Below are 26,342 nucleotides of genomic sequence, written 5' to 3'. Positions count from 1 at the left end.
CTGTGTGGTATTTAGGAGATTGTTTACAAGTGAAAAGAGTTTATGCGTGTCCTTGTAATTTGGTCCTGTAATTTGGTTCTGTAGTGCGTTCTTTTGGTTAGTTTGATTTTGTATTTTCTTTGCGACTGTTTCCACTCCTGAGTGTGTGTTCATCTTTTTTTTTTCTCCAAGCTCTTTCTAGTCTTCTAACCTGTGTTTTTAGTTCTTCATTGAACCAAGGGATTGAGCTTTTCCTATGTGAGGTTCTAGTTTGGAGTGGTGCTATCTTATCTAGAACTGTTCTGCATCTGTTGTCCCATTCTTGTAAAAATTGGGGTGAGTCTGTAGTTGTTGTCCATTTGTTGGTGTATATTTGTTGCCAAAATTTTAGAGGGTCTACCTTGCCTCTTGTAGTATATGTTCTTTTTTCTTGTTTTTGTTGTGTCTCTTCCCTTCACACCTGGACTTTATATCCATAAAGATTCCAAACTCCTATCTGTTTAATGTAGAATGTTTGTTTGTCTCAATTCCCTCCAACATATAATGCACCCCCCCACCCAAATTCAGTGCTGGTGGCTGTAAACGACCTAGGCACTGAATTCCCAGGTTCGCCAGCAACAGTGGGAGTTAATCGCTGTAACTCCCACTGTCTAAATATTGGGGCCTTAGTGTTTGCTTCTCAGAAACTAATTAAATCTAATTAAAACTCTAATGAAAACTCTCCTCTTATTATCCTAATTAGAATAATTGAAGAGGTGTGATGGGGTGAGTGGGAGCTGGGGTGATGAGAATGAAGACTGAACTAGGCCCTGCTATGCCTTCTGTTAAAGCTGTGGCAGAAAGTTTAAGTTTTAAAACTATGGGGGAAAGAGTATGCAGACTAGTTAATAAAGCAACTTCTCAGAAAGAAAGTTATGTAGGACCTTTCCTCTCTATATAATTTTGATTCTAAGGGTACTGCTTCAAAACAGACCCTTTGAAACAAGCCCAGTAATCAGATTGCCCTAGTAACCTTTGCAACTAGTCTACTTCCTCAAACCTTAACACCTAATTTAGGTCAGTACCAGTGCTACCTCTCCAGCAGCCAAAGAACAAAAAATAACTTTCTTTTAGGACAAAGTTTGAGCCCTGCTACTATCCTTCTTAATGCTCTTGGCTGTTAAGTTTCTACCTCTAGAGAACATTTCAGTTTAAAACTATGGGAAAAAGGGATGTATACTATGGAAATTAGTTAATAATGCTTGCTTCTCTCCTCCCCCCCCCCCCCCCCCACAAGACTGAAATAGCATCTAGAAGGCACAGAAGGACCTATCTCTTAATATTGGGCGGCAGAAAGTTCAAGTTTTTAAAACTATGGGGAAAAGGGTATAGAGACTAGTTAATAAACTTTGCTTTTTAAAAAAATTGTAGTTGTCTATTAGTAAACTACAAATCCTCTTTTAAATCCCAGTCTTTAAGTTACCGAAGCACTAGAGCAAAATAATGTTCACTTACCCAAAGAAATATCCTCTTTCTCAGCATCAGGTAACTATGATTCGGATTATTCTTCCCAATGTGTATCACTTTGCATTTGTCCACATTAAATTTAATCTGCCATTTGAATGCCTAGTCTTTCAGTTTCCTAAGGTCTTCCCGCAATTTTTCACAATCCACATGTGTTTTGACAACTTTGAATAGTTTTGCGTCATCTGCAAATTTAATCACCTCACTCGTCGTTCCGATTTCCAGATCATTTATACATATGTTAAATAGTACCGGTTTCAATACAATTCGCTGTGGCACTCCACTATTCACTCTCATTGAGTAAAATGGCCATTTAACTCTACCCTCTGTTTTCTATCCAATAAGCAATTCTTAATCCACAGAAGGCCATTGTCTCCTATCTCGTGAAATTTTAATTTTCTCAGGAGTCTCTTATGAGGAACTTTGTCAAACGTTTTCTGAAAATCTAGATACACTACATCAACTGGCTCACTCTTAGCCACATGTTTATTCATACCTTCAAAAAGAAATTAAATTGGTGAGGCAAGGCTTTGCTTGGCTGATCCCATGCTATCCCATTAAACCATGTTTGTCTACATGTTCCATAATTTTATTCTTTATAATAGTTTCCTGGCACTGAAGTCATGTTTACCAGTTTGTAATTTCCCAGATCACCCCTGGAACCCTTTTAAAAAATTGGCATTATATATATTGGCCACCCTCCAATCTTCAGGTACTATGGATGATTCTAACAACAGGTTACAGATCACTTGCAGCAGACAGTAATTTAATGTTTGAGTTCTTCCAGTGCCCTGGGGTGTATACCGTCTGGTCCAGGTGATTTATCACTTTTTAACTTGTGTAATTGGCTCAGTACATCTTCCAGGTTCACTGACATTTCTTTCAGTTCCTCCATATCGTCACCCTTGAAAACCATTTCCGGTACAGGTAGATCTTACATCTTCTTCCATAAAGACTAAAGCAAAGAATTCATTACCTTTCATACTCTAAGGAAATACTTCTTTACCGAAAGGGTGATGGAAGTATGGAACAGCTTCCCGGTGGAGGTGATGAAGACGAAGGCTCTGTTGTTGATACAGAGGGAGTTAGACTGGCTAACTCCCATTGTTGCCAGCAAACCAGGAAATTCAATGTCAGGACCGTATCCAGCCACCAGCATTGAATATCTGGAGAGGGGGGAGTGTTGGTGCTACAAACATTGCTGGTTAAGCCAGTATTCATTGGCTGAGCGGCTAGGTTCTAGCACCAAAGATAGACCTGCTATTTACATGGATCTATCTGGCCACTAAACTTAACCAGTCAACCGCTGAAAATTAGTGGTACCTGGCTATGTCATGTGACACAGCCGGTGACTGCGATATTCAGCAGGAGATAGTCAGTCATCTCTCACTGAATATTGTTGAATAGCTGGCTTGAGGGTATTTAACTAGCCAGATGCTGTTCCTGGCCGGTTAAATACTTTTGATTATCGGGCGGGAAGTCTGTATTTGAATTCAAGAGGGCATGGGACAGGCCTGTTGGAGCTCTGAGAGAGAGGAAGTGACAGTATATGGTCTGGATGGGTAGTCTGAAAGGGGCATGTGGTCATTTTTTTCGATGTGGTCAATTTTCAAAACTATTTAACCAGCCAAGTATTCAAACCATTGAACTGGCCAGAAATGGCACCCGACTAATTAAATGGTACATAACCAGCTATCTGGCGATATTCAGTGGGGGATAACCAGCTACCTCCTGCTGAATATTGCCAGTTAGCGGTGAGCAGTATAATGTCCACCAATTTTTAAAGCCGGTTTAGTGGCCATATTTGGCTGCGTGAAAACGTGAGATATCTTTGGTTAGTTTAAAGATAACTGGCCAGCGCTGAATATCGGCTTAACCAGTCTTCTGGCCAACCCCCCCCCCCCCCTGATATTCAATGCCAGTCACTGGAAACAGCCTGGCATTGAATATCTGGGCTTAGCACTGACCGCAGGAATTAGCTGGTCTAACTCCTGCGGTCTGAATATCGGCCCCATCGTGTTTTAGCACCTATCAGCAGATATTCAGCGGCCAGCAGCTAACTGGTGAAATTAAGCAGGAGATAGCTGGTTATGGGACATTTAATAGGCCAGATGCTGATCCTGCCCTATTGAATGCTTTAATATTGGGGGAATGTCACTAAAGACCTTCAGTGTAGGCTGGGAGAAAATACACAGAAAAATGTTACCATCCACTGCAATTTATATTTTATCAGCCAATTCAAAATAGGAAAAAAAAACCAGCCATGGAGAAAAGTTTGAATATCAATTTGTTTAGTGCTCCAGGCTCTACACGGTAACTTGAAGAAATTCGGTCCGATGCAGACTTTCATTAAATGAAAATTCTGTGAACACATCACTATAATGAAGGAGTCCAGTCCATCCAGCAAGGAGGTACGTTTTTTAACAGGCTGCTTAACTTGTGTTGTAGGTGTATAAATTTATATCACAAAAACGTTCTTCCTTTAGAATATTTCATTTCTTTTATTACAAATATTTATTTCATTTATATATCATATAAAACAACTTGTATTATGCAAGTTCCGGAACTCATTCAGTCACACCTTTCACTTCACCACTCTCATATAAACCTTATGTGGGAACAGTTCTTTATATCCACAAACTGTGTACATTCTCCCCACTGATTTTACACATTGATGTTTCTTCTTCCACTTGTATCTAAGTTATTGTCCTTAAAGATTTAAATTATAGTCCTTATAAATCATGAAAATCTCTCCAACTCTCTTCTCGGAGAACTGTTATTTCATCAGAGTGAATCAGCTGCTGAGATGCTCACAGAGGGTCCTGTGCTGGACTCCTGATTCCTAAGGGAAATGTTCCTCCTGAAGGTGTGTTGGAAATGTGGGGAGGAACAAAAGAGAGAAGTGTGTGAAGAGTTAGAAGGTGCTTAAAGACTGGAAACAGTATGTAAATTCCAGGAAGCTCTTGACACACCGATTCACTCTGATGAAATAACAGTTCTCCCAGAAGAGAGTTGGAGAGACTTCTATTGTGAACATTGTGCTCCTGTTTGATGTGATTCATGAGATTTTCATGATTTATAAGGACTATAATTTAAATCTTTAAGGACAATAACTTAGATACAAGTGGAAGAAGAAACATCAATGTGTAAAATCAGTGGGGAGAATGTACACAGTTTGTGGATATAAAGAACTGTTCCCACATAAGGGTTATATGAGAGTGGTGAAGTGAAAGGTGTGACTGAATGAGTTCCGGAACTTGCATAATACAAGTTGTTTTATATGATATATAAATGAAATAAATATTTGTAATAAAAGAAATGAAATATTCTAAAGGAAGAACGTTTTTGTGATATAGCTTTGACATCTGTTCTTCTAGTTTAAATATTTATCCTCAGTAAATTATATATAACGTGTAGGTGTATAAATGACAGCAATTTCCAAGAGCCGATTTGCATAGTTCCTTTACAGAAAGTACACAGCCACATTTACGCCTGCGATTCAACACACACAGATTTACAGGTTTACTTTACACACAATAGGTATCAGGCCCTTTTTACTAAACTGCACTTTTGAAGCAAAAATTAATACATGGTAGAAGCAGGGTCTGCGCAGTAATGACCCTGCCTCTGCCCTGAATCTACTACACAAGGCACACGGTTAGTGCACATTCCTGACCAGACAGCACTATTGGCCCAGCCGTGCAATGCAGCCCTGGCACAATGACAACTGGCTGGGATGGTGCAACAGGTTTACATCCCACCACCCAATAAGAGCTTCAATTCTCCCCCCTGTGCACAAACTTCACCTCCTTCAAGAAACCGGGTACCACCAATTACAGCCTATTAGGCCCAGAATGCCCTCCCCCCCCCCGAGAAGATCCCATACCCTCTGATCAGGCCTGGCACCACATCCAAATAGATCCCACATACCCTGATCCTACATCCCCATCTCTTCACTAAACCCTGCTCCCCCACCAGCAAACCCATGCCCTAGACATGCTATCCATGACATACCTAGGGGTTAGAATTTGGGATCAGTGCTTGAAAACCCTCACAATATAAAGCTCTAGCGACATTCTTCCATACCATTAGGGAACATCACTGACTCAGGCAGCAGTGAAGGAAGATTGGTACTGCCTGGGGGGGGGGGGGGGAATGATGGGTGGGGGAGTGGGATTTAGTTAAGGGGGTATGTTGTAAGATCAGGGGGGCGGGGTCTGCTCTGGGGTGTGTTAGCACTGATGGGGGGAAGGGGTGGATTTCTTGAAGGGACCTTTAGACCTGATCAGGGGAGGGTGCCGGGGGAAATTGAGGGGAGCACTGCTGCACCATCAAACAGATCCTATGCTACCAGACTGCCAGTAGCACAGTTGCACAAGAAGTGGCAGAAAGTTTAGTTGCGCTATTAGCAGTTGTGATAACTGGCCACATCTTTGCCTGCCCATGTTACTCCCATCGCCTACCCAGTTCCATGTTAGACAGCTAATGTTTTTTTGGGGGGGGTTTTGTAACTGTCATGGCTGCCTTTTTAGCGCACAAGACAGAAGGGAAGGCCTACACCACTGTTTACCATGCAGTAAAACCCATGTTAGATGTTTAGTAAAAGTGCCCATATTTACATAAATAATAATCTCTTCCGAGCTTCAGCCCAGGAACACCTCCAATCAGTTTGGGTAAATGTTTATATAGTCTGGACAATTCTATAAAAGGCTGGTTCGATGTATGAAACTCTTTTGCCTTTCACATGTACCCTTCTTGTCATTTGTGGGTTGACTTTGTCTTTAAGGAACCATGTTCCACCATTTGTAGGCAAAAGGCTTCCGGCGGACATTGGTTCCGCAGTGGACCTCCCCCAGTTTCCTGTGATAAGAAACAACATCGTCAATGAATGTGCACTTCAAGCCCAGCGGCTTCATCATGGAGATCATGTACTCCTCAAGGCAGCAGATCTCCTCAATGATTGGTCCATAGGGTTTTGGGATTCCAAGATCAGTCCCCAGGACAACCATATTCACCTGTACAGGTCAAGACAGAAGCAGAGAAGATGACAAAGGTCAGAATGGAAAGTTCTTGTCAAAGTTGCTTTTTGTGCCTTTAGTGATTATTTAAGGCAGCTTTGAAGGTGAATGTTTAAAGTGCAAAATTCACTCTTCTCAGTTAAATTTACTAGTAATCACTTCTTCTGTTATTAGACGAGAAAGCTCGCTGCTCAGCTTCTAGCCACACCAGGGGGGTGGGGGCTTTACGTTCAGACCCCCTCCACAATCTGAATACCGTTTGACTGGCTGGCAGGAACGCCCAGTCCCCAGCAGCCGATCAGATTCGCAGCAGGAACTACCCCAGTGCTGCCTTTGCAGGGAAGAAGTTACTCCCTTCCTGCCACTGACATCAGCAAACCTTGCACGTGCTCAGTTCATGCATGACCTGAGCATGTGCAAGGTGTGCCAATGTCAGCAGCAGGAAGGGAGGTTGCATGCTAACTTCTTCCCTGCAGAGGCAGCGCTGGAGCAGTTCTGCCCACAAATGTCATTGGCTGGTGAGGAATGAGTATCCCTGCCAGCAAAGGTGAGAAATGCAATGGCGGCAGTGGCCAGGGACGGGGGAAAAAGAAATGCCTTGCCCCCCCCCCCCCAAAAAAAAAAAAAATCCACTGCTGCTACGCCCCTGCTGTCTATTTGCAAGTACTATTTCATTACATCTCAGGCGTGAAAACAACTCTCAAGGTCAAGGGACCTCCTCTTTTCTCCATCTATACTTCTTCCCTTGGTACTCTGATCTCATCCCATGGTTTTCAGTACCACCTTTACGCTGATGACTCCCAGATCTACCTCTCCACACCAGAAATCTCAGCAGGAATCCAGGCCAAAGTATCAGTCTGCCTGTCTGACATTGCCACCTGGATGTCTCACCATCTGAAACTAAACATGACCAAGACTGAGCTTCTTATCTTTTCCCCTAAACCAACCTCTCCTCTTCCCCCATTCTCTATTTCTGTGGATAATGCGCTCATCCTCCCTGTCTCATCAGCTTGTAACCTTGGGGTCATCTTCAACTCCTCTCTCTCCTTCTCTGAACATATTCAGCAGACTGCTAAAACCTGTCATTTCTTTCTCTATAATATCACCAAAATTCGCCCTTTCCTTTCTGAGCACACTACCAGAACCCTCATCCACACTCTTATCAACTCTCGCTTAGACTATTGCAACTTGCTTCTCACAGGTCTCCCACTTAGCCATCTCTCTCCTCTTCAATCTGTTCAAAATTCTGCCGCACGACTTATATTCTGCCAGTGTCGCTAAGCTCATATTAGCCCTCTCCTCAAGTCACTTCACTGGCTCCCTATCCATTTCTGCATACAGTTCAAACTCCTCTTATTGACTTATAAGTGCATTCACTCTGCAGCTCCTCAGTACCTCTCATCTCTCCCTACACTCCTCCCCGGGAACTCTGTTCACTGGGTAAATCTCTTTTATATGCACCCTTCTCCTCCACCGCTAACTCCAGACTCCGTTCCTTTTATCTTGCTGCACCATATGCCTGGAATAGACTTCCTGAGCCGGTATGTCAAGCTCCCTCTCTGGCCATCTTCAAATCTAGGCTAAAAGCCCACCTTTTTGATGCTGCTTTTAACTCCTAACCCTTACTCACTTGTTCAGTACCCTTATTTTATTATCCCCGCCTTAGTAATTCCCTCATCTCTTATTTGTCCTGTTTGTCTGTCCTAATTAGATTGTAGAGCAGGGACTGTCTCTTCATGTTCAAGTGTACAGCGCTGCGTACATCTAGTAGCGTTATAGAAATGATAAGTAGTAATAGTAAGGAATTAAGGCCTGGCTTTATAACAAACATTTGATATCTGGAATTTACCTGCATTTTGGTTTAATTAGTTTTATTTATTTTATGCATATTTTTACTGTAAATGTTTATTTGTCTCTATTTTAACTAGATCTTTTGCAGTGAACAGTACATGTATAAACTTGCTTTTGGGGGAAAAGTGATTTATGCATCTTAGGTTTCTGAGAACAAATTTGATCACTAGAGGCTACAATGCAGACCTGGAGGAGCTGAGAGAGAGAGACGAGATTTTTTATTTTTTACTTTTTTTTTTATTCTATTTTTCTACTCTCTATTTTTTTCTGTTATGATGGATTGTAACTTCTTTTTCTCCTTTTTATAAATTTTGTGGAAGGTTATAAACCACTTTGTTTTTCCTTTAAAGAGGTATAATTAATCTCCACATAAACAAAACTAAATCTAAACATAGTAAAGCAGTCCTACCCCTACTCTGGCAATATTTGTGCTGCTTTGGAAGAGTAGGAAACGTCACCTTCGTGAGGAAGAAAATGATCCTATTGCTAGAACCTGACAGGTGATTTGTTGTCCTCTTGCACTGACAACTTACATAGTAACATAGTAGATGACGGCAGAAAAAGACCTGCATGGTCCATCCAGTCTGCCCAACAAGATAAACTCACATGTGACATTTTTTGTGTATACCTTACCTTGATTTGTACCTGTCTTTCTCAGGGCACAGACTGTACAAGTCTGCCCAGCACTATCCCCGCCTCCCAACCACCAGCCCCGCCTCCCACCACCGGCTCTGGCACAGACCATATAAGTCTGCCCATCCCCATCTCCACCTCCCAACCACCAGCCCCGCCTCCCAACCACCGGCTCTGGCACAGACCGTATAAGTCTGCCCAGCACTATCCCCGCCTCCCAACCACCAGCCCCGCCTCCCACCACCGGCTCTGGCACAGACCGTATAAGTCTGCCCAGCACTATCCCCACCTCCCAGCCCTGCCTCCCACCACCGGCTAAGCTTCTGGGGATCCCTTCTTTCTGAGCAGGATTCCTTTATGTTTATCCCATGCATGTTTGAATTCCGTTACCATTTTCCTTTCCACCACCTCCCGCGGGAGGGCATTCCAAGCATCCACCACTCTCTCCGTGAAGAAATACTTCCTGACATTTTTCTTGAGTCTGCCCCCCTTCAATCTCATTTCATGTCCTCTAGTTCTACCGCCTTCCCATCTCCGGGAAAGGTTCGTTTGCGGATTAATACCTTTCAAATATTTGAACGTCTGTATCATATCACCCCTGTTTCTCCTTTCCTCCAGGGTATACTGTGCCACAGCCCCTCAGCCTTGGGTATGCTGAAATAAGTAAAAGGGTCTCAACAGCTGGATTATTATAGTCGTGGCAGCTTAGTTGAAACTCCAATCTCCCAGGCCGGAAGGTGGGTACAATCACTAACCTCGTCTCCTAGTTTCTAAGACCAGGAGAGGAAAATAAACTAAAATTTTAGAATTCTTTCCTGCCCAAACTCCAAAAATCAGATAGCAATCAGGTGTTTTTTTTCATGTAATTAAATAACATTTATTCAAAACTTTTCAATATAACAGTAATCGCAGTTCAATAAAACAATAAATATTTCTTAAACCCCCAAATTTACCATACATTCCTTTTCTCTTTCTTACAGATTGAATTTCAACGCTGCACCAGAATATATATATCAGAAAAGTTCCTTATTTTCTTTTTCTCTTTATTTCATTAACCCTTCCTAATATTTTTTAAGTATTCCCTTAAAAGGTGTTTTTCTAGAATATGATTCTTTGTGTTCACTTTTATGTTTTACAGAAGACCTCTACACCCAACTTTTCCAGGTACAGGTAAGTATTTTGTTTGGTTTGTTCTCTTTTCTCTTTCAGGTTACACGACCCCACCGTTTTCCCTTTATCCCCAGTCCCAGAATTCCCTGTACAGTCACTTAGCTGTAGACTGTTCCTCTTTTTCCGGTGCGCTGGTGAACCTTTCTTGCGTTGGGGCCCTTGTAATTGTAGTGTCAGCTGTTCCAGAATTCTTGGCAGGTGACGGCTCTTCCTCCTAAACCTCACTCTTTAATAAAATAAATGGAAGCAAGACCCTCCCTTCGCTGACCAGGTACCAGGATACCTAGTGTCAGTAACAGTTTTATACTGTGGCCGTCTAACTAATAAAATCAAAATAATTAAACAATTCCCTATCCTACAAGCTTACCCTCTCTAATTAAACTTTTATTTTACCTAACTTCCCTATTAAATATGTTTGGCAGTCTTTATTCACACATGCCTCTCATTCCACTCCCATACTCTTAATTATAATCTTAACATTCCATTCTATACCCCTATACCTATCCCCTCTCTATTAACTTAACCTTTAGAATAAATTAACTCACCCAGATTCTAATATTAATCCAGACTCTTCACTATACCCCAACGTCCCATACACTTTATTCACTAATCCAACCCCCCCCTTTTTTAAAACTACCCCAAAATTCCCAAATCACAAAAACAATGAATATTAACTATACCAAACAGCCTATACTCTAACCAATATCCTATTTTCCAATACTTTCCCAATATTCCCTCAAACCTCCACCTTTTTTTTTCCCTGAAACCACTCTCACACACTCCCAACACACACCACACCTCCTCTCACCTTGACTCCCAAACACATTCTGACCAACTGCCCAACCACCGTTTCCAAGGAGACCAGCGCTGGCTTGCCATTCCAAAGTCAGCTCAGCCAATCACATCCCTTTTTAAAGTTCTAAACTGGCCAAGCTGACCTGCGGAATGTTGACCAGCACTGCTCCAGCACCATTTTGAACAGAAAAATCTCATAGACTTCAATGGAAAAATATTTCCAAAAATCCTAGCCACCCTACAGTTTACCCAAAACCCTTAAAATTTGGCCCAAAAATTAAATCCCCCATTCTCTATCCATCCCTGTTTTTCAATTTTAAAAATCCCAAATTCCAATGTCCGCCCTCAAATAAACTGTTTTAAACCCCTCCAAAATCCCTAATCCGACCAAAAACCATCCCAAAAATTTCCAACTCCCCTTCCGGACCTACCCTATCGAATTTAAAAAATTGACCCCTTAAAACCAGACCCCTCTCAAAAGACCCCCTTAAAATATTAAAATTCAAATGTAACCCACTGGAAAAATCAGGAAAAATCCCCTGAACCCGAAACTGAAAACCAAATTTAAATTAAACAAATCCCTGATTTTTTAAAAATAAAAAAACATATTTGTACAATTTAAAAATAAATAAATTAAAATTTCGGCTTAAAAACCCCCTTACCTGAATGTAGATTTTCCCCACACATGTAGACTTCCCCTGGTTCTGGTCCTCGACGTCCTGGGCCCGAAACGGAGCTAAAGTAAAAAAACAACCGAAACCGGCCCAAAATCTAGGCCCCGGCTTCGGCCTAAACGTGAAGACGCGCGATCCCGATATGTGCATGAGGCGCGCTCGCGCCGACGTCTTCTTTTAGCCGGCCAACTTTTTTTCCCAAAAAAACAATCCTGGCGCTTCACCGCCTCTCCGCAGTGCTCCTCGCCGGCGCCCCCCTCTCCAGACCGCAACGCTGCTTCTGGCCACCTCAACTGGCCCAAAAAATTACCGCCCCGACTCTCCTCTTCACTCCCGGGGACCCACTCGTCCCCGGGAGCCAAAAATCATGGCGCTACCTGCCCACATCAATGCCAGCCCGCCAACACCGCCACCGGCCCAAACGGGGCCCCCATCGGGAGCGCATCCGGCAGCGCTTCCCTCTCCCTCCGGACCGCCGAACGCCCGGGAAAAAAAACTCGCCGCTACTTAATGCAGCTTCCTCGGTGCCCTCATCAGCCCCGAATGCAACTTCACTCCCCAGCGCTCCCAACCCCCAAGATTTAGCCCGGAGCCCCAACCTGGTAAGTACAAATTTTTTTTTATTACTCGTTTTTTCTCTCTCTCTTTTCCCCAACCCTTAACCCCTTGTTACAATACATGTTCAGGTCAACTAGTCTCTCCGCATACGTCTTGCAACGCAAATCCCATACCATTCTCGTAGCTTTTCTTTGCACCGCTTCGATTTTTTTTAACATCCTTCGCAAGATACGGCCTCCAAAATTGAACTTAATACTCCAGGTGGGGCCTCACCAACGTCTTATACAGGGGTATTAAAACCTATTTTCTTCTGCTGGTCACACCTCTCTCTATACAGCTTAGCAATCTTCTAGCTATGGCTACCGCCTTGTCACACTGTTTCGTCGCCTTCAGGTTCTCAGATACTATCACCCCAAGATTCCTCTCCCCGTCCGTACCTATCAGACTCTCACCGCCTAACACATACGTCTCCCGTGGATTTCTACTCCCTAAGTGCATCAGTTGATGAGAAATGTAGACAGGAGAGTGACTGATGGGTGTGAGGATCATTTGATACTATGGAGGAGATGCGGGGGAGGGGGGGGGTCTGCAATCCAAATTTAGGCCAGGAATTGAAACCCTGAATTTTGAAGAAAAGATTCCCATCAATGCTTCTATTACCACATGCAGGACCATAGAAGTAGCCTAGGGTCTGGTATCAGTTTGTGGATAGTTCAGAATGAGGAAATAGGGAAGTTAGTCTATCACACTTGTGGTAAAGCTAAGATAGCTCAGGTGAATTTAAGATTTATTTTTAGTTCAAACATTTTACTGAATTTGTTTAACAAAATACAACTGAAGAGAACTACATAAACCATAAAATATTAATAACACATAATTCTGTCATCATCAGAATGGACGAAATACTACAATCATAATCAGTTTTTAATTAACAGAAAAACAAGTATAATACCCATTGATGAGATACTAAATCCATGAAAGACATGTTTCAAGAGGTTTCCAAATCTTACAAATTTTATGGTATCTATTGATTTTTTTCTACAGTTATAGATGAGACAAAAAATATCATTCAGAGTCGTTTCAGTCTTCCAATAACCAAGAATAATTTGGATTTCAAGCACAATTAGGGTATTTTTACTAAGGTGCATTAGCGTTTCTAATGCACCCTTAAATTTAAGGTACATTAAATGCTAATGCACCTATACATTTCTATGGGCATGTTAGCAGTTAGTGCGTGTAAACCATTTATGCATGTTAAAATCGCTAACACTGAAATAGCACACCTTATTAAATGTAGGCGTTAATATGTTAAATAAAGATTATTGTGTATCATCTAGTTGTAAAGAAGGATGTAGGATGATGATGGATAGCGAAATTGAATTGCTCATTTTTAGAATTTTTTGGACAGTTGATCATATCTTTTGCCCGAAAATATTAATACACACAGAATTAACTACAAAATTCTTCCTTTGGTTTTCAAAATTAAAAGCTCAGAAACTCCTTTTTTTCTGTCTCATACAATAACCCCATACACCCCTTCTCGTGTGCTCCATTCTTCTCAACGACATCTTCCAGTAGTTCCAGCTTTTCACCATATTAGACGTGATAGGACACAAATCAATTTTTCCAGCTGTAGGTTCAACTTTATGGAATGCAATATCTCTCTATCCCTAGCCAAATTTAAAATGGATTCTAAAACATTCCCTTTTGAAGATGCTTTTGATTTACAGAAAACTGCCTGTGGGGTGGACCTGTTGGCCAACAACCCAGTTTAGATATATTTTCTTTCCCTCTGTCCCTGCTAATTTGCCTTTTCTATCACTTATTGTTCAGTTTCTCCCTCCCATCGCTGATTTTCCTTTCCTCTTTTTCCTTTCATTCTTTTTCCAAGAACATAAGTATTGTCATACTGGGACAGACTGAAGATCCATCAAGCCCAGCATCCTGTTTCCAACAGTGGCCAAACCAGATTACAAGTACCTGGCAAGATCCCAAAACAGTACATTTTATGCTGCTTATCCTAGAAATAAGTGGTGGATTTTATTAATGGCTTATGGACTTTTAGGACGCTATCCAAACCTTTTTAAAACCCCGCTAAGTTAACTGCTTTTACTACATTCTCTGACAATGAATTCCAGCGTTTAATTACACATTGAGCAAAGAAATATTTTTCTGATTCGTTTTAAACGTACTACTTTGTAGCTTCATTGCGTGCCCTCTAGTCCTAGTATTTTTGGAAAGAGCAAACAAGTATTTTCTATCTACCCATTGTACTCCAGTCATTATTTTATAGACCTCTATCATATCTCCTCTGATTTTTTTTTTTTTTTAGTTGTAAGCCACATAGATATACTATTTGATTTGTGTCACGGTTGTGCCCAGGTTCCTTGCTTACAGACACCTCGGCCCCTGATGGTTAAACCTGGTGGGTGCTGGGAACTGATGGTTTACCGTTTCCCATGTGCCAGAAGATATGCTGGTCCGGTCCGGATCTTCCAGCCTTCCAGAGTGTTTTGGGAGTTTTTTTGGAATCAAGCAGTACCCGTACTTAGTGAGCTCCCTTGTAGGTTGCCTTTATTAACCACCTGGGTAGGTCTCTAGTTTGCCTTGCAACAGAGGTCCTCAGAGGTGTTTCCTTTGGTGAGAGTTGTTGCAGTGCGTCTGTGCTGTTTTTTCCCTTTTGTGCTTTTGACCCTGCTTGTCTCCTGGACTATTCTCCTGCCTGCTGCCTGCCCAGGCCCGGCTTGTTTTTGGACTATTCTTCTGCCTGCTGTCTACTTGGGACCCCAGCATGTTTCTAGTATGACCTGCTGTTTGTCAGCCGGCTGCTGTGTCCTGCAGTTCCTCCTGCTTGTCTTGTCCGGTAAGTCCTGCCGGCCGCTTGCAGCCTGGAGCTCAACTCTTGGTGAAGGGTGGCTAAGTGTAGGTGAAGCCTTGCTCCAGTCCACTGTGTTCCAGTTCCGTTTGCCTTGCCGGTGTTTGGGTGATTCTTCCTGCTGCTGCTGCTCTCGGCAGTGGCCCAAGGGCTCACTTACCCAGAAGTCCGACAGAAGCGTGACAATTTGCTGGATAGCAAGATTGAAGTAAACTTGGAAATGAGACACTTCATTCTCTCCCCAGTAAAAAAAAGAAAAAAAAAAGTGATTTCCTGGGTTCCATCACAGGGAATCATAATCTCTTGTCCTCAAGTGCCAACTTTACCTCCCCCCTTTTCCTTCAGGGGTCAGGATAAACCTGCATAACATCAACAGTTATTAATCACATATAATCATTATCATTTCCCATACTTTCTCTTATTTGCAAATTCTTACCCATATGCTTTATCAGTTTACCATGAATTCAGTCTACACAACCCCATATTCCACCAACCATTTTGTGTTCCTCTTTTCTTTTTCCCAAGAAAAGAGTTGCTATTTACCATTATTTCCTTAAGACCATTTTACCATTTAAGTCAGGACACCCAGATAACTGCAAGGGTGGCAGTCCACTAAATCAGGACACCTTGGCTTTAATACAAGTGGCAACCTGCTCATCTCCATGTTCCATGGAACACTCTTTATCACCCCCATATCCTTTTTACCCTTTATACTCTTCTGTATCCCGTTTGTAGTCAAAGAGCAAACATCATTAACAAATAACCAGTTTATTCACTATAATTTCTTTCAAACACAATAACTTTTCCTTTAATATTTACATTATTTCTCATTTCCCCATCAACATTGCAAAACATTTTCTTTCCCCTATACTCCCCACTATTTTTCCTTCACATTTCATATAACATTCTCTTGTCATTACATAATGCTTCAACATAATACTCAGCCATTTTATGTTACTGCTGGCGACCCTCAAAGATAAGTTTGAAGGCACTGAACTGATTTCAAGTATACCTATTGTGACCCTTCTAGACCCGAGGCGGCGCTGTTCAGTGCCGAAACACGGCCCGTGTTGGGTCATTAATAAAGAACTTTCTGTGTCCCAGTCTTGAAGGCCCAGTGTTGCTTTTTTGTTTGTAAATTAACATAAAGAGCAGACCCTGGGCCTGTCCAGTCACTTTGTCCCTCATCTGTACCACTTGGGGTCTGGTTTGCATACCAGGGCTCCTTCAGGCAGAACACGGGTTATGCTGTGGAACTGGCTTTGGTATTAGGAATCTACAACTTCCACATAGTGCTTGTGGATAGAGCGTCCAATCCTCCAGTCTCTGTATTGCAAATCAATATGATGTCGGACCATCGGGTCTTTTGGCCCATGTACAGGGTAAGTAGGATCAAGGTGCATCTTCTGAAAAATGGCATCCTTGATCCAAGTCTCCTGCTGTATCTTAACAATGCACATGACAGATAGCGGGACATTTATTTATTTTAAATACTTCTAACCCGCCTATGCACTAAGCAGATTCCATAAAAACATCCATATTAAAATCCAAAATAAAAAATAAAAGGAATAAATCTTCATTACGATACAAAACAAAGTGCTGCTGTCACAAAATCTCCAACTCTGCATTGCCCATCAAAAATAAAACTTGAACAAAAAGCTGTGTTTTTAACATTTTCTTAAATTGCTGGATACTAGAACTTATATGCAACTGGCCAGGCAAAGCCTTCCATATAAGCGTTCCTGTAACTGAAAAGGCAGATGCTTGAGCAGTAGCATAACGCACAGAAAACACCAAATACAAATCCAAACATTTAGTGAAATCAGATCTTAAAGACCTTCCAGATGAGGAGAGAATGAAAACCTGTAGGAGTCGTTTCCTGCTGTCTCACCTTTGAGGGTTAGGCCTGAAAAATCTTTTCATGAACTAAATATGGATTCTGCATCCTGAGGCCTGAATACATCAGAAACCAACTTTCTTCAAGGAAAAATACTTCTTGGAATAACTGTGCTAGTGACTTCACCATCCAAGGACGTGTGTTTACGTGCACTAGCCAGCCTCCTTATCTCCTGGGAAGGTGCGTAGCTGCGTGCCTTAATAGAGACAGAGTCTCTGGTAAATCTGTAAACCATGGAGGGGAGTTTGCTACCATCAGGCTTGTGACTCATAAGTTTCTTGCTGGAATCACAAGGCCTCATTGTTGTGACCGTGGGTACTGTGCTAGATGGAAGCACACAGTTTGTGATTGGTCCACAGGTGTCACCTGGACCCAGAGGAATGCCAATGATGGGCAGAAAGAAAGAAAGAAAGAAAGCAAAAAGAGAAGAAGATTGTCTCGTCCTCACGCTGGTGAGCCCTTAGGTCCCGCAAGGCCGAAGACTCAGAGGACAGCCGTGCACCCCAATCTTCACCCGCGGCGACCGCCGTTTACCGGAGGTTGAGCCCCCAGCTGCAGGCGGTCAGCAGGACTGCTGGAACCGCGGGGTGGACGGCTGACCTGGCTAGTGTCAGGAGTTGCGGCCAGCAGACACAGTCTCTGGATACCGGCTAGCAATCTGTGGTTAAGGATAGCACAGTCTCTGGATACCGGCTAGCAATCGGTGGTCAAGGATAGCACAGTCTCTGGATACCGGCTAGCAATCGGTGGTCAAGGATAGCACAGTCTCTGGATACCGGCTAGCAATCTGTGGTCAAGGTTAGCACAGTCTCTGGATACCGGCTAGCAATCTGTGGTTAAGGTTAGCACAGTCTCTGGATACCGGCTAGCAATCTGTGGTCAAGGTTAGCACAGTCTCTGGATACCGGCTAGCAATCTGTGGTTAAGGATAGCACAGTCTCTGGATATTCCAAAAGATGCAACGCGACCCGCTGCACCGGCTTCGGGAACAGAACCGGAAGCAAGGAGGTCCTCTGTTCCTAGGTTTAAATAGCGCGCCATCCCGCCCCCCGGGAAGAGACCCACCAATCCAGCCCAGGGGAGTCGGCAGAGCCCTAGGATAGGCTCTGCCCGAACTCCAGGCGGAGTCCCCGCCCGGGTTCGCCAATCCCGTGCGAGGTAGGCGGAGCTCCAGAGCCCTCCGGCTCTGGAGCGAAGGAGGTGTCAGCTCCGGCGCCGCCATTTTGGGCGGCGCGAACCTCTTCCCGACCACCCCTCTCAAGAGGCCGGCGTCCGTCCTCGCTGGCCGCCGATCCCGACCCGCCAGTCCCGCGGCCCCTCCCTAGCCGTCCTCCAGTGCCACGGAGGCCGCTGGCTCCCGCTTCCCACAGCGGGAGAGCAGGTATGGGCGCGGGACGCGACAGTATCCTCCCTGGATGCCCCCTCTCCCCCGGGGCTAGGTTTAAGAGGGAACCGTGCGTGGCAATCTCGGACCAACTCTGGAGCATGTACGTTGGTCGCGGGGTTCCCAGGAGTTGTCTTCGGGACCAAAATGCTTCCAAGATAGCAAATAGTATAACCTCCCCCGCCGCTTTCTTTGAGTCTAGAATGTCCTCCACTTCATACTCTGGATCAGGATCCGCTTCTGGAACTACGGTCTCCTGACTTTGTGGATGCCATCGGGAACCCCGGAAGCTTTCCAACAAGGAAATATGGAAGGCATTATGCACCCGTAATGTACTCGGTAACCGCAACCGGTATGTCACTGCTCCAATCCGCGATTGGATTGTAAATGGCCCAATGTACCGCGGTCCGAACTTCCGTGAGGGCACTCGGAGTCTTAGGTATTTCGTGCTTAGCCATACCTTTTGCCCCGCTATAATACTGGGGCGGGTCGCCGGTGGCGGTCAGCAAAGGACTTGTACTTGGCGGCTGTTCGCTGCAACTGTTCTCGGGCCATCTCCCAAACCCCCTGCAGGTCCGTTAAGGTTTGAGTAACCATGGGTGTAGGCGATTCAGAAGGGAATGGTGCTGGAAGCTGGGGGTGTCGTCCATATACCAAGAAGAAGGGAGAGTCCCCCGAGGCCGAGTGGTCACTGTGGTTGTAGGCAAACTCGGCCCATGGAAGCAAGGAGGCCCAGTATCCTGACGCTTATTGATGAAAGCTCGCAAAAACCCCTTCAAGGTTTGGTTAATCTGTTCGACCATCCCATTGGTCTGGGGATGGTAGGCCGACGAAAAGTGGGTCTCAACCCCCAGGGCCGGACACAAGGCTCTCCAAAAGCGTGAGGTAAATTGTGGTCCCCGATCGCTGATGATTCGGGTGGGCAGCCCATGAAGCCGGAAAATGTGTTGAATGAAGTGTTGGGCTAAGGATGCCGCCGATGGAAGGCCCGGCAGAGGGACGAAATGGGCCATCCGGGAGAACGGTCTGCCACCACCCAAATCACCGTGCGTCCCCGGGAGCTGGGAAGGTCGGTGATGAAATCCATCGACAAACTCCTTCCAGGGGGCTGTCGGCACAGGCAGCGGTTGCAAGTCTCCTACGGGATACCCAATTACAGGCTTCGTCCGGGCGCAGACAGGGCAAGTTGTAACGAACTGGAGGATATCTCACCTCATCTGAGGCCACCAGTACTGTCTCGAAATTAAGCGGAGGGTCTTTTGGTATCCAAAATGCCCGGCCCATACAGAAGAATGTCCCCATTGCATCACTTTTCCCCGCTCCGAGGGTGGTACCAGTTCCCTCACCGGAACGACCCTCCCCCGCGGCCGCACTGAGACATTAGGGTCCAACATAGGATGAATTCCTCCATCTCATCGGAACCTCAAAGGCTCTGGAGAGGGAGTCCGCAGGGGTGTTCTGAGCCGCAGCCCAAAAAAACCAGTTGAAAGTGGAACCTAGCAAAGAATAATGACCAACGAGCTTGCCGGGGATTCAGCCGTTGGGCCTCTTGGAGATACAAAAGATTCTGTGGTCGGTAATCACCATAAACCGGTGCTCGGCTCCCTCCAGCAAATGTCTCCACTCTTGCAAGGCCAATTTCAATGCTAAGAGTTCTCTATCCCCCACCGTATAATTGTGTTCCGCGGGGGAGAATTTACGAGAGAAGAAGGAGCAGGGTTGGCGCCGGCCCTTGGCATTGACTTGAGAGAGGACAGCTCCTGCGCCCAAAGCGGACGCATCCACCTCCACGATGAATGGTTTCCCAGGATCCGGGGCCAACAGGATGGAGGCCGCGTTGAGGCCTCCTTTACTTGACGGAATGCGGCTGCGCCTCTGGTGGCCAGTCCCCGTACATTCGCATGTTTCTCGTGAGCGCCGTCAACGGCGCTGTCAGCTGTGAATACCGAGGAATAAACTGACGATAGTAGTTCGCGAATCCCAAGAAACCGTTGTAGCGCTTTCAATCCCAGCGGTTGAGGCACTCCCGGATAGCGCGGAGCTTGTCAGGATCCATTCGCAACCCCCCCGAAGTAACAGAATGTGTCCCAAAAAGGGCAGAGATCGCTGATGAAATGAGCACTTACTGAGTTTGGCAAACAGTCGGTATCGCCGTAAACGCTGCAGTACGGCCCGAACATGGCTCATATGCTCTGCGGGATCCCGGGAGAAAATTAAGATGTCATACAGGTAGACAATCACGTGGAGTTTAACAAATCCTCGAGCGCGAAGTTGATGAATCTTTGGAACACGGCAGGGACGTTACATAAGCCAAAAGGCATCACTCGATACTCAAAATGCCCCTCATGAGTGTTAAAGGCGGTCTTCCACTCATCCCCCTCCAGGACACGAACCAAGTTGTAAGCCCCCCGCAGGTCCAATTTGGTGAAGATCTGGGCTCCCTGCAACCTGTCAAACAATTCTGGAATGAGCGGTAAAGGGAATCGATCCTTCACCATGATGGCATTTAACCCCCGATAATCAATACAGAGCTCAAGGAGCCATCCTTCTTGGTCACAAAAAAAAAAAACCCGGCCCCGGCAGGGGACGTAGAGGGGCGGATGAACCCTTCTGAAGATTCTCCCGGATATAGCTTTGCATCACCTTGGATTCCTCCCGGGACAAAGTATAAAGACGGCCCCGGGGTGGCATGGTGTCCGCCATCAACCGAATCGCACAGTCAAAAGCCCGATGTGTGGCGGTAAGACCTCCGCTTACACGGGACTAAATACGTCCGCAAAGTCCTGATATTTCCACCAGCAGGGTGACCGGACACGCCTAGCGCCGTCCCGGGGGCAACTGCCATAGTGGGACAACTGCAGTTCCGGCCCTTCAAACAGGTTTCCAGACAGGCGTTACCCCAAGACCGGATTCTTCCCTCGGTCCAGTTCAATAACGGGGGCCATGGCGCCGTAGCCAAGGCAATCCCAGCACCCACGGATGAATGGTCCAAGATAATACCAGAAATCGAACCTCCTCCGGTGATCCTCCCATACATGCAGTTCCAAAAAAGGGGTGATCTCCGTGATCGACTGCGGTAAGGGTAGTCCCTTGAATGGTTGTTATTGCAGCGCCGGTCGATGGGGAAGCGTTAGGCCAACCCATCTGTTGCAGAAGTTCGTGGCAAATGAATTTCCCCCCCGACCCGGAGTCCACAAGGGCCCGGGTCTGGATCCTAGTCTCGTGCCATCGCAGTGTTACTGGCATGGTTCTACCAGGGATCCGGTTAGGGGAGCAGAGTGCCCCAAGACCCCCCCTCAGGGTGCCTGGTGGGAAACTTTCCCGCTGTGCCGGGGCAAAAAACGAACAAATGCCCGGGCCTCACCACAATACAGGCACAGTCCGCCCTGCAAGCGTTTCTCCTGTCCGAGGGGGCCAATCGTTGACGGCCGATCACCATCGATTCCTCACAATTCTCTTTAGGGTCTCGGGTGCCCCGGCGGTGGGGACGGTCCCTTGCCCGTCCGGGACGCAACCCCTCGACCACTTCTGCGTTCTGCCGGGCTCTAAGCTCTCTCCTGGAACCGGGTATCCACTGAATACAGAGCGAAATAAGGGCGTCAGCTGTCCCGGGACCTCCCGTCCTGCCAACCTCGTCCTTGATCCGCTCTTGCAATCCCTCCAGAAAGATTGCCGCCAGGGACGCCTGATTCCAACGCAGTTCAGTAGCTAGGGTCTGAAAACGAACTGGCATAATCGGCCACCGTCCCCTCGCCCTGTTGAATCCGCAGCAATTCAGACGCCACGGAAGACGGCCTGCCTGGGATGGTCGCACATCATGCGGAACCAGCGCTGAATTCTGCATAATCGTCCATGAGGGGGTCCTGCTGCTCCCACAACGGGGATGCCCATGCCAGGGCCTTGTCCTTACATAGGGAAACAACATATCCCACTTAGTCTGGTCTGATGAAAATGCCCTCCGGTTGCATCCGGAAGGCTAAGTTGCACTGATTGAGGAACCCCGGCAGCCTCGGGGGCCCCATCATATCGTGCAGGCTCAGGGAACCGAGGTCCCGCACGGAACCCTCCCGGACGGGGAGCCGCTGCGGCCCCCTGGACCGCAGCGGCCTGGTTCTGTACCTGGAGCGACGAAAGCTGAGAGCACACGTTCTGGAGTGCCCCCGACAGGGCGTTCAGCTGCTCCTGCTGCTGCTGAAGTACCTTAGCCAGGTGTAGATCAGGCTGCGTAGGCGAGCTCATGGCTTCCGGTTCCTGTCTCATCCTCACGCTGGTGAGCCCTTAGGTCCCGCAAGGCCGAAAGACCTCAGAGGACAGCCGTGCACCCAATCTTCACCGCGGCGACCGCCGTTCACAGGAGGTTGAGCCCCCAGCTGCAGGCGGTCAGCAGGACTGCTGGAACCGCGGGGTGGACGGCTGACCTGGCTAGTGTCGGGAGTTGCGGCCAGCAGACACAGTCTCTGGATAACGGCTGGCAATCTGTGGTCAAGGATAGCACAGTCTCTGGATAACGGCTAGCAATCTGTGGTCAAGGTTAGCACAGTCTCTGAAGGGGGGCAGACTCAAGAAAAATGTCAGGAAGTATTTTTCACGGAGAGAGTAGTGGATGCTTGGAATGCCCTCCGCGGGAGGTGGTGGAAATGAAAACGGTAACGGAATTCAAACATGCGTGGGATAAGCATAAAGGAATCCTGTGCCGAAGGAATGGATCCTCAGGAGCTTAGTCAAGATCGGGAGGTGGGGCTGGAGGTTGGGAGGCGGGGATAGGGCTGGGCAGACTTATACGGTCTGTGCCAGAGCCGGTGGTGGGAAGCGGGACTGGTGGTTGGGAGGCGGGGATAGTGCTGGACAGACTTGTACAGTCTGTGCCAGAGCCGGTGGTTGGGAGGTGGGGCAGACTTATACGGTCTGTGCCCTGAAGAGCATAGGTACAAATCAAAGTAGGGTTTACACAAAAGCAGCAAATATGATTTATCTTGTTGGGCAGACTGGATGGACCGTGCAGGTCTTTTTCTGCCGTCATCTACTATGTTACTATGTTACCGGCTAGCAATTTGTGGTAAAGGATAGCACAGTCTCTGGATATTCCAAAAGATGCAACGCGACCCGCTGCATGGGCTTCGGTAACAGAACCGGAAGCAAGGAGGTCCTCTGTTCCTAGGTTTAAATAGCGCGCCATCCCGCCCCCCGGGAAGAGACCCACCAATCCAGCCCAGGGGAGTCGGCAGAGCCCTAGGATAGGCTCTGCCCGAACTCCAGGCGGAGTCCCCGCCGGGGTTCGCCAATCCCGTGCGAGGTAGGCGGAGCTCCAAAGCCCTCCGGCTCTGGAGCGGAGGCGTCAGCTCCGGCGCCGCCATTTTGGGTGGCGCGAACCTCTTCCCGACCACCCCTCTCCAAGAAGCTGGTGTCCGTCCTCATGGCCGCCGATCCGACCCGACAGTCCCGCGGCAGCGCCGGCCCTTCCGCGGACCCTCCCTAGCCGTCCTCCGGTGCCGCGGAGGCCGCTGGCTCCCGCTTCCCACAGCGGGAGAGCAGGTATGGGCGCGGGACGCGACAAAGATTGCCTGGTGGACAGTTCTCTCTCTGAGGAGTCAGAGAGACTGATTTGCCCCAAACACCTGTGAACTGAAGTCTGTGCAGCGCACTGCATGAACTACAGTTTAAAAGCAGCTCTGTGACTTTCTGTGAACTGAGTAACTAGATGCACGGAGCAGGGACCGTAGGCTTTTCATGATCTACAAGGACTCAAAGGTGCACTCTGCTAGAGCTCTGGGACCTACGGGAACACAAGGGTGAGAGAAGCAGGAATTTTCTTCTTATAGCTCTGATTTTAGTTAGGTTTGGTTTTGCCTGTAATAATTTGTGGTCAGTAGCCTAATACTACTGGTTGGTAATCTTTTCTCAGGATATATTATAGTTGTAAAATTACTTTATATATATATTTTTTTCATATATCTATTGGTGTAATAATCAGTATATTTTGGTAGTGTACAAACCTTTGTAATCTGCTTTGCATTTTGCTATATTTTATTTGTATATCTATAATAAATAATATATTTCCACTTTGCCATTATTCCTTTCATTGGTGCAGCCTGTCAGCAGAGCCTAAGGGCCAATTAGGTATTCTATCCTTAGCAAACGAGTCCAGAATAATTGCTATTTAGTAATTCTCTGCCCACCTAAGTACCTCTACAAACCTTACCAAAATACCATGGCATTTTATTATGAACCACTTGGTAAATAAGAGTCAAAACTTTATACTGTGATTCACAGGCAACCACTGGTGTTATATGTTCAAATGTAGAGATGCCAACAGCCAGTCTGCCAGCGGCATTCTGCACGATTTGTAACGCTTTAAGACTATACTCTGGAACACCCAAATAAACAGAGTTACAGTAATTTTTGACAAAACCATTGCCTGAATAATACTTCTAAAATCAAGCAGACATAACATAGGTTTTAAAAAAAACCCAGCTTCTGTAATTGATGAAAGCAAGAGATAAGGGTACCCGGAGCTGCCACATGTCCCACACCAACTTTTTCAGGTACCAGTCAGCTCGGCTGATTTTGGGGAGCTTTTCTCCACGGCCTCTTCCTGGATCTATCCAGGGCCCCTGCAATTGTTCCTCTGTTAACAGGATGCTCACCAAATAGTCCACTTCCTCCCTGGCAGCTCGAGAAGGACTTTCATTTCTCCCCTACCTCTCCTGGCTCACTCGGGTGCTCCAGAGCAAGCGGTCTACCTCCAGGCTCCGCAACCAGTTTCACTGGGACATCCAGGTCTATAACCTCAGTGGCCAAACATAGATAGTCCAAGAGGTGACGAGGTTTGGGAAGACCCATATCCAATCCTTTGGTATTCTCTACAGAATTCTGCAGTCCTCTTGGAATGCCATCCAGGGGTCAAAGGTGACTTCTCCAGATGGCCTCACAATGCTCTTGGGAACAGAAGTTGGGCTTTGCCGAGTGTTGGCAACCTTCTCATGGGTTGATGATCCTTCTCCGGGGCCCCATTCCGCCTTCTCCATGGATCACTGTCAGCATGCCCTCTACACCTCTGGTCGACTTTGGTGGGGTCAGTGGGGTGCTGAAGCACTACTCCCTGTCTGCTCCACTCTTTTTGCTCTCCGATGTTGTTAGTGCAGGGCTCTGCTCCCTAGGCCACTGACTCATCCTTGGGCTCGCTGTCTCCAGTGGTTCCACGCCAGCCAGTTCCATTCTCTTGGGGATTTCCCCTGAGGACCTCACAACCAAGCTTCTCACTCTCTTAGCTCTCTCCTTCCCTCCAGTGATTCTGAAGTAGGGGCTTCTCATCAGTTTTGTAATCCCCATTATAGTGGGAGATTACAGAAGTTGCCATCTAAGCACCATAACTTAGTGGAAAACATGCAGAGCGTTGTTCCACGAACCAACTGTCTGCATGTTTCCCACTGCAAATAGGAACCAGGGAAAATTGTTTTTTCCCACTACTGCTATAACAGTTTACCTACCATGCTTGGGAAAAAAGCCGATGCCTTTCCAGATGTGTCCAGTCGAAACAGTGCAGGAACATCAATTATATCATCTTCTGTTAGATCCAGTTGTTGTTTCAGGATGTCCCGGTTCCAGTCAATGCAGTGCTGCCAAGAAAAATGATTCAGACTCACTCTTTGCACTGGCCACTGGTTTACCCTATTCCACTTAAATTGTTTTGAATATCAGCCACAAGGTGTTTTGCATGCTTTGCATTTCATTACTGTATATCTATGGTACCTGGAAAAAGAAGCCAGCAGATCAATATAACATCAGAAAGATTTTATTGAAGATACCGCATGTAAACAAATTGCCCGACACAGGCCGTGTTTCGCCCACCAAGGGCTGCGTCAGGGGCTAATTTGAAACCTTCTGAAAGGAGCAACTCTAAAAACGGAAAACTTGTGTATAATAGATTGGAAAAACCAGCAATACAGCAGATGCCTAAAATGATGTGACTCTTAACACAACTCAAGCAGATGCACTATTGTCAAAC

The 26,342-nt window shown here is 46.1% G+C and overlaps 1 protein-coding gene across 1 annotated transcript; it reads right to left on the bottom strand.

The window, feature by feature from the left end:
- Positions 1-4,927: 4,927 nt before the first annotated feature.
- On the bottom strand, positions 4,928-25,953 carry LOC115459423 (protein-arginine deiminase type-2-like; the record flags this gene model as incomplete). The annotated part of the gene is made up of 2 exons (XM_030189248.1): positions 4,928-6,497; positions 25,825-25,953. Coding segments are annotated over 2 exons (363 nt in total), but the record flags the coding sequence as incomplete, so codon positions are not given.
- Between the last annotated feature and the right edge of the window lie 389 nt (positions 25,954-26,342).

The sequence above is a fragment of the Microcaecilia unicolor genome, unplaced genomic scaffold (genome assembly GCF_901765095.1).
Source record: "Microcaecilia unicolor unplaced genomic scaffold, aMicUni1.1, whole genome shotgun sequence".
Classification (NCBI taxonomy): domain Eukaryota; kingdom Metazoa; phylum Chordata; class Amphibia; order Gymnophiona; family Siphonopidae; genus Microcaecilia; species Microcaecilia unicolor.
The sequence above is the reverse complement of the archived record's forward strand: the minus strand, read 5'-3'. Positions and strand labels throughout refer to the sequence as shown.